This window comes from Hippopotamus amphibius, chromosome 2, assembly GCF_030028045.1.
Source record: "Hippopotamus amphibius kiboko isolate mHipAmp2 chromosome 2, mHipAmp2.hap2, whole genome shotgun sequence".
In the NCBI taxonomy this organism is placed as follows: Eukaryota; Metazoa; Chordata; class Mammalia; order Artiodactyla; family Hippopotamidae; genus Hippopotamus; species Hippopotamus amphibius.
Window position 1 is genome coordinate 206,381,691 of NC_080187.1, and position 14,019 is coordinate 206,395,709.

Sequence of the window (14,019 nt, forward strand, 5' to 3'; positions counted from 1 at the left end):
AAAAATCCTGTTATGAACAAAACCGTTTTATTAAAATGCTTCTGGATGTGGGCAGTTGGAATTGCAGAGTTTGTTTAAATGGTGGTGGTCCACACACAAGTGGCTTAGAGCAAAAGTGCAAAATCCAGAGCCAGCCTGTGGGTCAGGAAGCCTGGCCAGGACTCCTCACGTGGTCTTGAGGAGTTCACAGCCTCCCTCTGACCTCGGCTTCTCCATCTGTAGAATGTGGCTGAAGCCTGGGCAAGAGCTGTTGTTTGCAATCCAAGCTCCTGGAAGGGCTGAGTGAGGAAGGGGCAGGATTCTGGGCCCAGAATCCCCTCTCCGTCCCTTCCCCCCACCACAGCCCTCTCCTTTACCTGCTGATCTGCTGAGGGTCCTAGAAAGACTTGCTTTGGGCCAGGGGCCCTGTGGTAAACAGAGCTAGAAAACTACGACACTCCCTGCCTCTGAGACCCTGCTCTTGCTAACCGTGGGATCCCCAAGGAGTATCCTGATCCCGTGTCGGAGCCATCGTGTTGCAGCATAAGCTGTGGTGGCAACCCCAAATAATTTATGCAAAAATTTGCTTTATGAACCAAAAACGCTTTAGGTTCTATCTTACAAAAGTGGACCTTGAACACGCAGACCCACTGCCAAGGGTAGTAGGTCCTGCCGCACCAGACTACAAACAGAATACCATGTTTCTCCCTACTGGATGTCTGATACAGACAGTTGTGGGCTCCCTGGAGTCCTGGGTGATTGTCACTGGACAGAATGACTTTGTTCTGCAGCTCTGATCAGTAAACTTGAGAAGGCTAGCCCTGAGGGCCTGTGGACAGGGTCCTTGATTTAAGGTTGGAAAATATGGGGGCCCTGCCTCCTGGTGAAAACACACTGGAGGCTCCCTACACTGGCCTACCTGCAGCCTTCTCCCTCTACCCTCATTGAGAGGCAAAGTACTGGAAGTAGGCCTTCCTGGGACACTGTTGCTTCTCATAGGCTGTCCTGTAGGATTATTTCAACTATATTTTACTTGGATAAACTGTGGGGTTTGTTGCCTGGGGGTTCTGTGAGGTCAGAAGACAAAGGGAGGGCCAAGGTCCGGCCCTCCAAAACCTGCAGCCGCCCTGACCTTCCTGTCCACCAGGAGGTGCTGGGACCTCAGGGCAGGATGCTCTCAGCCCCACACACACGCAGGGCCTCCTGAAGCTGTCCACCCAGAGCCGTCCACTAGGGGCCACAGCAGGCCTGTCTGCAGCTGGAGCAGGAAGGGGCGATGGTGCCACGATGGATGCAGCAATTCTCTTCCACGTCAGGCTGACCCCAGGTCTCTGCGTCGTCACAGTGGCTGCCTCCTTCAAGGTGAGGGGACGCAGTGGCTACCGTGGAAACCAAGGCCTGGAGGGCACAGGAGCAGCATTCCTTCCTGTTCCTACTGCTCCTACAGGGAACTGGGTGTCACGGACACTGCCTGGTGCTGGAGGAGGAGTCAGCTGCCCACCAGAGGGTGAGGGCTGTTCCATCAGAAGGGAAGCCGGTGGTGAGAAGCCAGCCCCTGCCCTGCAGGCTGCCCAGTGCCGGGCCTGGGATCCTGAGCGGGGGCCCTCAGAAGATCTTGAAGCCCTTCAACAGTGTCAGGGTGGGTGCCTTGCGCTTGCTCTGAGCCCGGGATGACTTTACGGTGACCAGCTTGGCCTGGGCCACGGCGGGCATCTCCTTCAGGCTGGCGGTAGAAAGTGTGTTGAAGGTGCAGCTGGCCAGCCCGTGCCGGGCCGCGAGTGGGGCCTGGTGATGCGGGGCCCTCTCCTCGGAGATGAAGAGGGGCCTGGCCAGGGAGTTCCTCTCCAGCTCCCGCCGCGCCTCCCGGACTGCCTCGTGGAAGACATGCTGCACGTGCTCGAAGTCCAGGCAGGCAGAGACCTCGAAAAACAGGCACCCGAACCTGCCTGCCAAGGCCGCGCCCTCTGCCCGGGTGACCTGCCTGGCGGGGAAGCAGGACGAGGCGGGGTCAGGAGCATGCACTCAAGTCAGGCAGGCCTGGGCCTACACCCGGCTCCTCACGTACTCGCTCAGTGACCCTCTTCAGCTCTCTGGGGCTCAGTGTTCTCATCGGTAAGATGGGATGATGACAGCTGCCTCTCAGGGGTGTTAAGAAGATTAAGAAGGACAATTTGTGCCAAGTGCCTAGCACAGTCCCTGCTCAGTAAATGGCGGCTGATGTCACCAAAGCCAGAATTTCAGAACAAGGCTGAAGGGAAGGGAGAAGCTGGCCCAAAGTCCCTGGCTAGACCCTGCCTTTGGCCAGAGGAAAATGGCCATTCCCAGTCCCACAATTCCTCGACTCCAACACGGGTCCCTTGGCCAGGAAGGGAGCAACCCTCAGCCCTGGCATGTGGGATCAGCTCTGGGGAAAGGCAGCGGTTTGGTCAGAAGGATGTGAGACCACAGTGTCTATAGAGGCCTGGTGGGCTGAGGTCCTGACTCAGGCTTCCTGTGGTCAGCAGAGCGCCCAGGGCTCATGGGGAGTTTTGTCTGCTTGCCCACGAGAGAGGCAGGAGAGAACAAGGGTGACAACATGAGAGAGGGAGCAGCATCTATTCCCAGCTTCACCCTGTACCACCTCCTGCGATGGTGGGATCAAGTATTTTTAAGTAGGAAGGTCCTGAAAGCCATGGGAATCAGGGTGAGAGAAAAATACTGGCCCTTGGGTAGGTCAGATGTCCAGAAGAGGCAGGGGGCAGTGGGGGAATCCCTGAGGGCTGGAGGCCAAGGATTCAATGGCTAAATCCCACTGCTGGGACTTCCCTCATGGTGCAATAGTTAAGAATCTGCCTGCCAACGCAAGGGACATGGGTTCGAGCCCCGGTCCTGGTTCGAGCCCACATGCCGTGGAGCAACTAAGCCCATGCATCACAACTACTGAGCCTGCACTCTAGAGCCTGCAAGCCACAACTACTGAGCCCGTGTGCTGCTACTACTGAAGCCTGCGCACCTAGACCCTGTGCTCCACAACTAGAGAAGCCACCACACTGAGAAGCCTGCGCATCGCAACGAAGAGGAGCCCCTGCTCACTGCAACTAGAGAAAGCCCACGCGCAGCAAGGAAGACCCAATGCAGCCAAAAGAAAAAAAGAAAGAAAAAAAAAAACCCCACTGCTGAGTGGCGTCACCCGCCAGTCCTGAGGAAGATGGCACCGCCTGTGGGGTGAGGGGACACCGTGCGGGTGTGGAGGGAAACGGTCTCCGAGCCAAGGTTAATTTGGCAGGAGCAAAGCTGGCAGTGGGCTAGCCCATCAGACACAGAGTGACTGGAAAAAAAGGGTGGGGTCAGAACGTCTAGTCCATTCCCCACCCATGGCTGGTGTCCTGACGGTCCGCTCACAGCTCCCTGAGAAGCTCCTCTGGAAAGAACATTTGGTATTATGTACATTTGTGATGAACTTGAATCTGAGACTTTGTCATTGTGGGGCTTGAATAATGAGCTTTCAAAAGCAAGGACCCCATATGCGCATGTGGGGTGTGAATGGACGACGGGGGGAATGTAACATTATTACCCTTTCTCTTATTTTGGCATAGCCTAGCGGAAATGTATGGTTTGGGAACCACCACACTAACCTACATTTTACCCTTTAGCTGCAAGACAACCGCGGGAGACACTGACCAATGCTCGGCTAAAAGTTAGACTGACTGTGCCCATCAAATCCTGACCTACCAACTTTGGGACTTGACCAAAGAAGGAAGTAGGGATAAACCTTCATGACTCCTTTCTGGGAAACGATGCTGCTTTGCTCTTTGCTCCCAAAACACTTTCGGACAATCCCTTCGGCAAATATTGGGACCAAAACAGTGGCCTTCGTTTTTTTCCCCATATTTAAAACTGGTTTATTCAATATCCAGTCTTCTGATCCCTCTTCTGGGCTACAGGGGCTCTGTGATTCCTTAAAGCCTACTTTTTGGCTTTAGATCACACAACTTTCCTCATTCCCTGAGATGGAGTCTGTCCGGGTCTGAAGGCTTGCCTGCCTTTGAAAGCTCCAACCATGAGCCCCCTGCATGAGACCACAGCCCCTTTCCCCACTGCCCGTCAGCCCTGTTCTATATCAAGCATCCCCTCCTTCTAACACCAGTCAACGTGCCTTTGGGGCCTGGGGAAGCAGGAGTGACGGGCCCTGAGCAGGGAGGGACTGGAGGAAGGCTGGTGGGAGGTAACCTACTTCGCAGGTGGACTGGCCACACAGGACAGATGTCAGTGCTGGAGAGGGTCAGTGCCTCATCAGGTGGAGGCATCACAGTCTCACACACCTCAGCGGCCAGGTGGGCCACATGAATGTGTGGGGGAAGGTGGAGGTAAGCCCTGCGGAGTGTGAGGCCTGTGGCCATCTGGAGGGGACATGCCCCACCTCAAAACATTCCAGTTCCAGCTCTTCCAAAACACTGTGCTGGCCAAGCAAAATACGGCTGCAGTATTCAGAGGCCATCTGCCCTCTAGCCCAGTCTGTGGCCTCTGATTCAAGCTCACCTCTTTCTAAGAGAACCAGCCCTCAGCCCAGCCAACTGTGGGAGTGAGCCTGGGGAACACGCTCGGGTGAGGCAAGAGGTGACGGGACCAGAGCAGACACCTGACCCAGGCAGCCAATCAGGGCCTCTCTCCCTGGAATTCGAATCGTACCAGATGACCAGCCAGCTGCGGGGAGTGGCAACAGAAGGCCATATAGTCTCAGGCAAGAAACGGTGAGGCCAAGAGAGACCTCGGAGCCCCATGAGGATGGAAGGAGCGGCTCGTCTTCTGACTTTAGGGGTCCAGATGCCTTTCCCTTCCTGCCCTTGGCTGCCTGGAAGACCTGCCCACTGTACCCTTACAACACACCCCCTTCTACCTACATCTGAGGGCATTACTTTTCTTAGCAGCCAAATAATCCCTGAAGATGACACCGCCTTTACGAGAAAGGAGAAAGCGAGCTCCAGGATGTGAGGCAAAGCGCGGCGCTCACCGGTACTGGGCCATGTCCAGCTTGTTGCCCAGCAGCAGAGCAGGGTAGCCGCGCTGGGTCTCCTTCGCATGCAGAGCGAGCAGCTCCAGGTAGCTGCTGCTGCCCTCGAAGCTCTGGCGGCTGTCGACGCTGTACACCACCAGGAAGGCATGGGCCCAGTTCAGGTAGCGCTCACAGTTCCTGGGGGCGTCCTGGGGCAAAGGAGGGCAGCCTCTGTCAGGGGCAGAGGAGGCCGGGGTAAAGGCCTTCACCGGAGCTGCCTCATCCCCCCTCCCCCCTCCCTGGGTCTTTGTATATTGTTCCCCAGCAGGGCCCTTTTCAAAGGGGCATTTGAGTGTGGATTTGGCTTGGTGTGAAAGGAGACGTTGTTTCTGAGCCTCACTCCCACCACCCAGCCACAGACTTGGAGACCTTAGCTTCTGGGGCACAGACCCAAGACTCTGGCATGGCCCCTACAGAGAGCTGGCTGTGCCTGGGCACGGCTGGTTTTGGGTCAGATTCACGGTGCCCCTTTGGCTTCTGAGAAGAACTGGCATCCAGCCTTGGCAGGGGGTGGTGAGAACACAGGAAGATGAATGTACTGGGCGGTTGGGGGTGGGGTTGGGGGTGGGGTTGGGCCAGGGGAGCCTCTGTGTAACCATGTGTGTGCACCTGTCTCCATGGGATCACAGGCATCAAGCCCCAGAGCACAGGATCTCAGAGCTGACACCAGCAATCATCAGGTCATCCCAGGCCCCGTCCTATCCCTTCTCATTTGGCAAATCAGTATTCAGGCCCAGAGAGGTCAGCACCTCAGTCAGGGACACGTAGCAAATTGGAGCTTAAATGATTTAGATTCCCATCTGAGGCCTCCACTCTGGAAGCAGGACTTCCCAAAGGGCTGCACTGACTCTCTTCATTGGTAATGGGGGTAATGTTACCAGGTCTGCAGTGTCCATGACCCTCAAGTGGACAGGCTGGTGGTCCACGGTCTCCTCGGAGCTGTAGGTATCCTCTGCAACACAGACGGTCAGCCTGGTCAGAGGCAGGGCAGGCCACTCAATGGTGGGCTGGGTATGAGTCCCAGCTTGTCTTTGCTGGACCCCTGTGAGCCTCTGGGGGACTTGCTCTGGGGCTGGCTGAGCCAGGACCACAGGAAAGGCCTTGGCTCTCACCCACGTGGAGGACACGGGCAGACCCTCCTACCAAGGAGAAGCTGCTGCACCTGTCATGGCTCAGAGCACCAGAGGGCACTCACAGAACACACCACAGGGGATGGGGATGGAGTTGCGGGTCCACCCACCACGCCTGCAGGATGGAGTGTGTGGCTCGTGGGCCCGGTGAGTAGCAGAGGCCTCGGGAGCTGCACTGCCAGCCCCTCCCACCTGAACCCCAAGCTTCTCCGCCCCTCCTCTTCTCCTCCAACCACAGTACTGGCCCACAGGAAGCCCCCAAGGATAATCAGGACAAGCCCGTGGCCCCTGGTGGGGGAAGGGACAGGAAAGGAGAAACAAACAACATGGTTGTGGTGGGGGAAAGAGTGTCAGACCCTGTTTAGAAGACCCAAGAAGGGGGGAGTGGTGGGGGGGGGGGGAGAGAAGGACCGGGAATTTGGGATTAGCAGAGGTAAACTATTACATATAGGATGGATACAGTAGGAAAAGGTCCTACTGTAGCACAGGGAACTGTATTCACTATCCTGTGACAAACCATAATGGAAAAGAATATTTTTAAAAAATGTCTATATATATATATATATCTGAGTCACTTTGCTGTACAGCAGAGATTGGCACAACATTGTAAATCAACTATATTTCAATAAAAAAAAAAGTCCCGAGAAGGTTTTACAAATAATCCTTGTCAAAATAATAGCAGAGGAATCTAGGATAGTTCAAAGTTTTAGGTTGGAAATGTGGAATCAAAACCCAACTTCAGCTACTTTTTAGCTGTGTGACTTGGCCAAGACATTTCAGCATTCTGAGGCTCTGTTTCCTCATTTTAAAACAGGGATGATGTGATAACACTGGCTAACAGTTTTCAAGTTTTTACTCCGTGCCAGGCACTGTGCTAAATGCTTGTCCCTAATGCATCTCACAGGCCTGCGTGAGGACTAGATGGGCCCATCGGCATGGGGCCTGGCCCTCCACAAATGCCTGGTAAAGGATAGTGGGGACATGGTGCTCCAAAGTTTCCAAGGCATGTTCACATTCCTAGGTGATTTTTTTTTAACTTTTTATTTTGAAATAATTTTAGACTCATGTAGAAGTTGCAAAATAGTACAGAGAGTTCTTGTGTACCCTTCCCCCACTCTCATCAATGTTAGCACCTTACATAACCATAGTACAGTGATCAAAACCAGGAAATTGCCATTGGTACCATACTATGAACTACACCACTGACCTTATTTGGATTTCTTAAGTTTTTACATTGTTTTTTCAAAGTTCTCATGACCTCAAACCTGAGAAAGCATCAAGTGGCCAGGCCTGCAAAGAAGACCTCGCTGTCACAGACAATCATTCCCCCTACCCCCAACCTTCCCCCCTGCCACCGGCCCACGTGTGTGAGTGCACTTGGCCCTCACCTTTCCCTGGGGGTCCCTGTGCCCCAAGTGACCCCAAAGAAGAACCCTCTGGGCAGAACTGGGGGCCTCTCTGCCTTGCTGGCAGGAGCCACTGTGAGAAGAGTACCCCCCAACCCTGGCGGAATTCACAAACACTTCTCTCTGAGGGTCACTGGCAGCCAAGCCAGGCCTGGACACATGCCAGGTCCACTAGCAGCCAGCAGAAATCACAGACAGCTCCCGTCCCCAGCCTGCTATGGGGACTTGGATAAATAGCCACTCTTATTCAAAGACAAAAAAAAAAAAAAAATCTAATGGAAAATATGCCCCAAATGTTTAACTATATTTGGTGCAAGAAGAGCTGCCCTTGGATGCCTACATCTCATTCAGATTTTTCTTTATTTTCCTGCCAGAGTTGTCTGATGCATGCCTTTTAGGTGCTTCCCAGCTCCTGTGCCCAAACAGGCACCAGCCCAGGGGAAAACATTAGCCCAACCTTGGTCTCCTGGGGTCCCTTACAACGCAACAGCCTTTTGAGGTTGCTGTTAGCTCCACTGTAGAGAGATGACAGGGAGGTGAGGCCCAGAAAAGGAGAGAACTCGCCCATGGCCACATAGCACCCTATCAGAAGGAACTTGAACTTGGGGCTCTACAGTGGGACCCTCTCACTCCCTCTGCTCAGTAGATCACCCAGTTCTCCAGCTCTATCTGGGTAGAGTACAGGGAAAGAGCAGAAGCTCCCTGTACAGCTGAGGTTCTGGGACACACGTGGGTGAAGAGAAGAAGGCTCAGAGGTCATAAGATCATCTCATCCAGCTCCCGCCCTCTTTACAAGTGAGGTGACTCCAGGGGCTGGGGGCTCCTTTCCAAGTCATAGTAATGTCCTGCCTTTCCATCACAAAGTCCCTGCCCTCAGGGCATCCTTTAATAAACATGGGCTTCATAACTCCTAGTTCTAAATAACATTCTGAGGACTGCAATGCTGAAAGAAGATTCTTTTCCCAAAGCACTTTTCTCTCATTTATAGTCATAATTTTTTAAATGTCACCAAAGGAGCTCTGGTCAGAGTGTGTGTAGGATGGTGCTTCAGAAATGGTGCCTGTATCCTTGTTGGAGCAGAATGAGGAGAAGAGAGGTGAGAAGCTGTCATTCTGCCCTGGGCAAACCAGGTGAGATGCCCCCAATCCCTCTGTGTGAGGAGGGTGTTCTCCTGGAGACCCCTGCTCCCTTCCTGGAGTGCTCAGCACAGGCAAAGCCCTTTCACAGGCACTGAACCTCTTGGCTCCTACCAACTCTAAGAGACACAACACACAACAAGGCACAGCTCACACACAGCACAGTCTACAAGTCCTATCTTCCAGATGGGGAAACCAAGGCTCAGAGAGCCCAGTGCCACACAGACTTCAGATTTCAGCATAAGGCTACCCGTAGTGGGCGGCAACTGGAGTGGTGTCTCATTCCTTTGTACCTCAGGTTCTCCATGATGTTAGGCAAATCACTGAGCCCTCCCTGCCTCAGTTTCTTTACCTGTAAGATGGGGATAATAATAGGAGCTCTTCTTCAAAGGGTAATCCTAAAACCAAAATTCAAATCCCATGTTTAAAAGCATCTATGCTGTGCTCCCAGCTGGAAATGGGAATGAACAACACAAGTCTCCACCCACAAGAAGCTCCTTTCGGGCTCAAGCTCTTGGAAGGCGTTTGAAAAGGGGAAAGGGTGGTTTTACATCTCCACATGGCTAACTGTTCCTTGGATGCTCAGACTTTTCTCCACAGAAGGAAAGGCTCTAGTCCTAGAGTCCCCACTGTTGCTGGAACCGGCCATGGGATAGTGGCTGGAATGTTTAGACAGTGGACAGGGCCCCCAAGGAGCAGCTCTGGCCTCCCAGAATGGCTGATAGGAGGGCGTCTGGCCATCTCTCCAGCTCAGAAGCTCTCAGGCTGGGGTGAGAGACCAAAGGCTGAGGGGACGAGCCACTGTGGGGCTGCCACCCCCGGACTGACCACACATTCCCCTACCAGCTCAGAACTCCCAGACTGCTCAACCAGGAAGCTCGAACCACCACTGTCATAGGCTCCTCCGGTGGGACCCTGCATGAAGGGTATGGATTGGGGGACAGGAAGAAGAGAGCCTGGAGGTGGGTTGCCAGATAAAATACAAGATAACCAGTTAAATGTGAACTTCAGATAAACAGCTAATAATAATATAAGTATGCCCCATGCCATATCTGAGGTAGGCAGAATCTGTCTTTTGAGGCGCCGTGCTTCAGAATCTCTATTTTCCCTTCCCAGACATCCCTGCTATGGGCCTTTCCTCCCCCACCCCCCATCTGATTTCATGTTCTGGTCTCTCCCAACACCTCCCCGCCCCGTAAGCACACAATTGCATCCTGTGTCTCACTCCCGTGGGCACTGACCGCTGCTAATCAATGGGCTCCCCTCAGACCTTCTGGTGACCTTGGCCCAAAAAGCTCCGTGGGCTTACAGCCTCCACTGTAGCCCAGAGGTTGTGTCATGGCATAGGTGGTCACACCAAACTTTGAGGAATAATCCCCTTAGGGGCTGTTAGCAAGTTGCCTGCCCTGCCTTCCTGACTTAGCCAGGGGACCCCCTCTGCCTTCTGTTTGACCTCAGGGGTTCTGCGTAAAATCTCCTTGGAAGAAGAGATTCGGCTACTTAAGGAATAAATTCTAAAAACCATTGGACCAAGTAGCCCTGATGTCCCTTCCTGCTCCAGCACTGGGATTCAATATCCCAGCCTGGTCTGAGGGGCTGATGGGCACCAATGGGTCAAGGAGCTCTTTCCTCTAGGCGTCACAGGGCACGCCACCAGAGGCCTGCTGCAGGCAGCGCTGCACTGTGGAGGTTTGTGGGACCCCGAGTATCCTCCTGGAGCCCTGGGTTTCCTCAGAGGGCCTTCAGGGGTTCCACAAATGCTTTATTCAATTCTTATGAATGCGGAAAATAATCTAAGACTGCAACCCCCATTTCCAAAAAGCAAAGAGCATCCAGACACCCCATTTTTCTCAGTGGAAAGTTTACTATAAAGAAATGCTACAAATGTGAGCTTTAAGTTACATTTATATTAATAAAATTCTGCTTTTATTTATTTAGATATTGGGGTTCCATGTAAGAGGTTATTTGGGGAAAAGGTCCTGCTGCTAAAATTAATTTTCAGAAACACTGATCTGATTAACTTGGGGAATCTCAGCCATCACAGATGGGATACCACTTGAGGAAGAAGGAAGAAGTGAATACGCATTCAGTGTCTCTGTGGGTCAAGATCTTTTACATGTGTTATTTCTTTAATCCTCATGGTAATTCTCTGAGATAGGTATTTTGATGCTCATTTCACAGATGAGGAAACAGAAGCTCAGAGAGGTTAGGTGACTGCTTCAAAGGTATACAGCCAATAAGTAACAGAGCCATGATTCAAACTCAGCTCTGACACCAGGGCATCCCTTTTTTCCAAAATACCATGATACAGCTACCAAACAAGACTAGTTTTCTTGTGTGGTTAAGAAACTGGTTTAGAAGCCAGCATCACTAGGGAATTTCCCAAATGTTTTGTCCAGCTTTTCTGGAAAAAGTACACTGAATGACCATTTGGAAGAAAAACACTTAACGGACGTGGGTGTTCTGCAATGTTCGACTTTTGAAGTCTCATCATACCTCATATTTTAGGGCAAATCAACTTCTCTCAGTTCTCTTAACTGGGCTAACCCCCAAGCTGTCTAGGGTGGGCTGTGGAAGGGGACATTTCTGGAACTGAAAACATTTTGCCCCATGGGCTGAGCCGTCCTGGTGGCTCCTCCCCGGGCCCCCGGATGTGTGGTCCTGGTCAGGCCTGGGCCTACCACAGCTTATGTGTGTTTGCAGGGGAGACTCGAGTGGGACACAGACAGCAGGAGGAACAGGGAGGAGTCGGCCCTTACCCAAGTTGGGATCGTATTCGCTGATAAACCTCCTGGTCAGAAACTTCACGGTCAGGGCTGCAAGAAGCAGAAAGAAGTTGGCTCACTCTCCCCCCCGTGTCGGCTGGGCCCTGGAGGCTGCCCCTCTCATTTTAGGGAGGACTTATCGAGCCTTTGTGACCCCTCTGTTCTCTGGGGGAATGTGGTTGGGGAGCCAGGGAGCTGGTTTGAGAGGCTCAGAGGAAACCAGAAACATGGGAACCATGTCCTTCCCAGCTGCATTCTGGGATTTGGGGGGAGGGGGGGTGCAGGGCAGGAAAAGAAATGAGAGGCAAGCCTAAGGGGTGTTTGTGAAGCCCCTAACTAAGGGGTCTGGACCCACACAACCAGTTATCTTAGGGACAACCTGGTGAGACTCAAACCGGAGAGAGCCCTCCCCCACCCTTGACAAGGCACAAAGATTCTGAAGTGTGGGGGCATTTTTCCCAGTTTTGGTTACAAGCCAAAGAGACCTTAAGAGCTGAGTTGATCAGTGGGTAATCTCTGGGAGGGGTATGAATCCCCAGTCCCCAAGGAAACACCCTCTAGTCCTCAGTTCTCAAGTCTTGGCTCTACGGTTTCCACACTCATCAGAGAAGTCTCACAGAACATAAAACCTGGGAAGTTCTCCCCAGGTGGAATGTATTAACAAGACTGATTTGCTCAGAACTTAGCCACATAAAGTCAAGGACCGGCCCACTGCTATACTGAACTCTTAAAAAGTAACACAATATTTTAAAGAAAATCCTTAAAATTCTTTCCCAGGATTCCTAACAGTGTCCGTTTGCAAGCTAATACCCAGGGAATACATATTTTAAAATTTAAATTCCTTCATTCATATAGTCACTGGCTAAACTGTACCAGTGACAGAGCCGCAGATAACAATTTGATTTTCAAAGGGAAGAGGGCAAATCTTTTCTGTAGGAAAGCATGATTCAGAGTCCCTTCTCTGAGCCAGGGGGGCTGGCCTCAAAAGTGGAGAGAGACCCCCAGTGAGCCTCAAAGAATACTCTGGAGAAGGAAACAGAGCTGAGTCCATGATGGCCATTCACTAATGGCTGTAATTGGAAAACAGCCAGCGGAGGGGCCCCCTCTGCCCTCCCACCTTCAGCTGCCTGGGACTGGGAGTGGCAGGGAGAGCGGTGAACCCATTTTCTGGATCTTTCCTGGATCCTTCCCTGTGGTGACACCCCCATCCCCATCCCCTGGGCTCCAGCTGGGTGAGCGCTGCCAGAAGTGGCGAAGGCAGAGTTCAGTGTTGATAGAAATGGCCTGAGTGGAAATCCCAGTGCTTTGTTCATCAAGGACAAGTCTGAGACCATAATCCAATGTACTTCCAGAAAGTCAAAACAAATACATTTGATAAGAATTCACACTTTGTTCCAAAATCCCAGGGAACTGGGGTGGGGAGTGGGTAGCAGCCTCTCCCTCGGAAATCCCAAAAGCCAGTGCCTTTTACCATATCCCTTCAGGGGCCTGAGGCCCCTGCACCCCTGGCCTAAATCAAGGAGCAGCAAGGCTCTGACTAAGCTCACAGGGGCCCAGGGATGGGGATCGGTGCCTAACCCCGTCCCTTTGGTGCCAGTCACCAGAGCTGACTGCTGGCCCGGAAGAGGAGAGAGAAGGCAGTAAACGGCAAGACGGAGACCAGCAGAGGACCGGGAGACACGGAGACAGAGGGGAGGCAGCCGGGGTCACAGACCAGGAGGACAGAGACACAGTGGGGGGACACGGAGGGAAAGACGGGCAAGGAACATCAGACAGCTGAGAGTTGGAGGAGCTGGAAATAAGCAGAGGGAGAGCCAAGCAAGAGAAACTGAGGCAGCGACGAATGTCACGGTGTCTCGCCCAACCCACCCGGACGCAGGAAGCCCCGCAAGCCCACAGCGCCCGAGTCCGTCCACCGCTCCCCCGCCTAACCCCTTCCCTTCCGCCCGGACCCCACTCACCGGACTTGCCAGCCCCGCGGCGCCCCAGGATGGCCAAGTTGACCTCGAGGGGCGCGCTCTGCGGCCCGCCGCCCGCGCGGGGTTTCCCGAACACCGAGGACATGGCGACGCTACGGAGAGGGGCGCGGGTCCTGGCCGAAGGGCCCCGAGCAGCGCGCCCGCCCGTCGGGGCCCTCGGCAGCGAGCGGCGGGCCCCTGGCGCGCGCGGGCCCGGCGGCGGCGGCGGCGGCGGCGTCCCGAGCCCCACGCCCGGCGCGCTGCGTTCCCGCGGCCAGGCCACACTGGGCGGGGAGGAGGGGCCGGGGCAGCCCGGCGGGCGGGGCCGCCCTAGCGCCGCCAAACTCCTTGTAAGGGCTGCGGAGACCCCTGCGGGGCGCGCTCACCCGGCTCCCGGCGTGCGGAGGGGCGCTCCGGCCGGCCGCGCACCCCTGGGTCGTGTGGGCCTCGAGGGCCGGCCGGCGCCGTCACCGTTGGGAGCGCCCCCAAGACCCGGTGGGGAAGGACAAGGACCGGAGAGAGGGAGGCCAGGGGGAGGGGGATCGCGTGGAACGATGTTTCCAGCCTTGTCTGAATCTCCACTCAGTCGCTTCCCATCAGCAAGAAGACCCGC

At 54.0% G+C, this 14,019-nt stretch overlaps 1 protein-coding gene across 2 annotated transcripts; it reads right to left on the reverse strand.

Annotated features, from left to right (window-relative positions):
• Positions 1–47: 47 nt before the first annotated feature.
• RASL12 (RAS like family 12) lies at positions 48–13,764 on the reverse strand. 2 transcript variants are annotated; one of them, XM_057723896.1, is made up of 5 exons: positions 13,410–13,764; positions 11,443–11,499; positions 5,890–5,963; positions 4,970–5,160; positions 48–1,960 (listed from the first exon to the last, which is right to left on the reverse strand). In XM_057723896.1, the coding sequence occupies exons 1-5, from the start codon at positions 13,510–13,512 to the stop codon at positions 1,585–1,587; spliced, it is 801 nt and encodes a 266-aa protein (XP_057579879.1). In that variant the 5' UTR covers positions 13,513–13,764; the 3' UTR covers positions 48–1,584. The 2 variants fall into 2 exon arrangements, with proteins under 2 accessions (XP_057579879.1, XP_057579878.1); XM_057723895.1 differs by lacking the exon at positions 11,443–11,499 and having other exon boundaries at positions 13,410–13,642.
• Between the last annotated feature and the right edge of the window lie 255 nt (positions 13,765–14,019).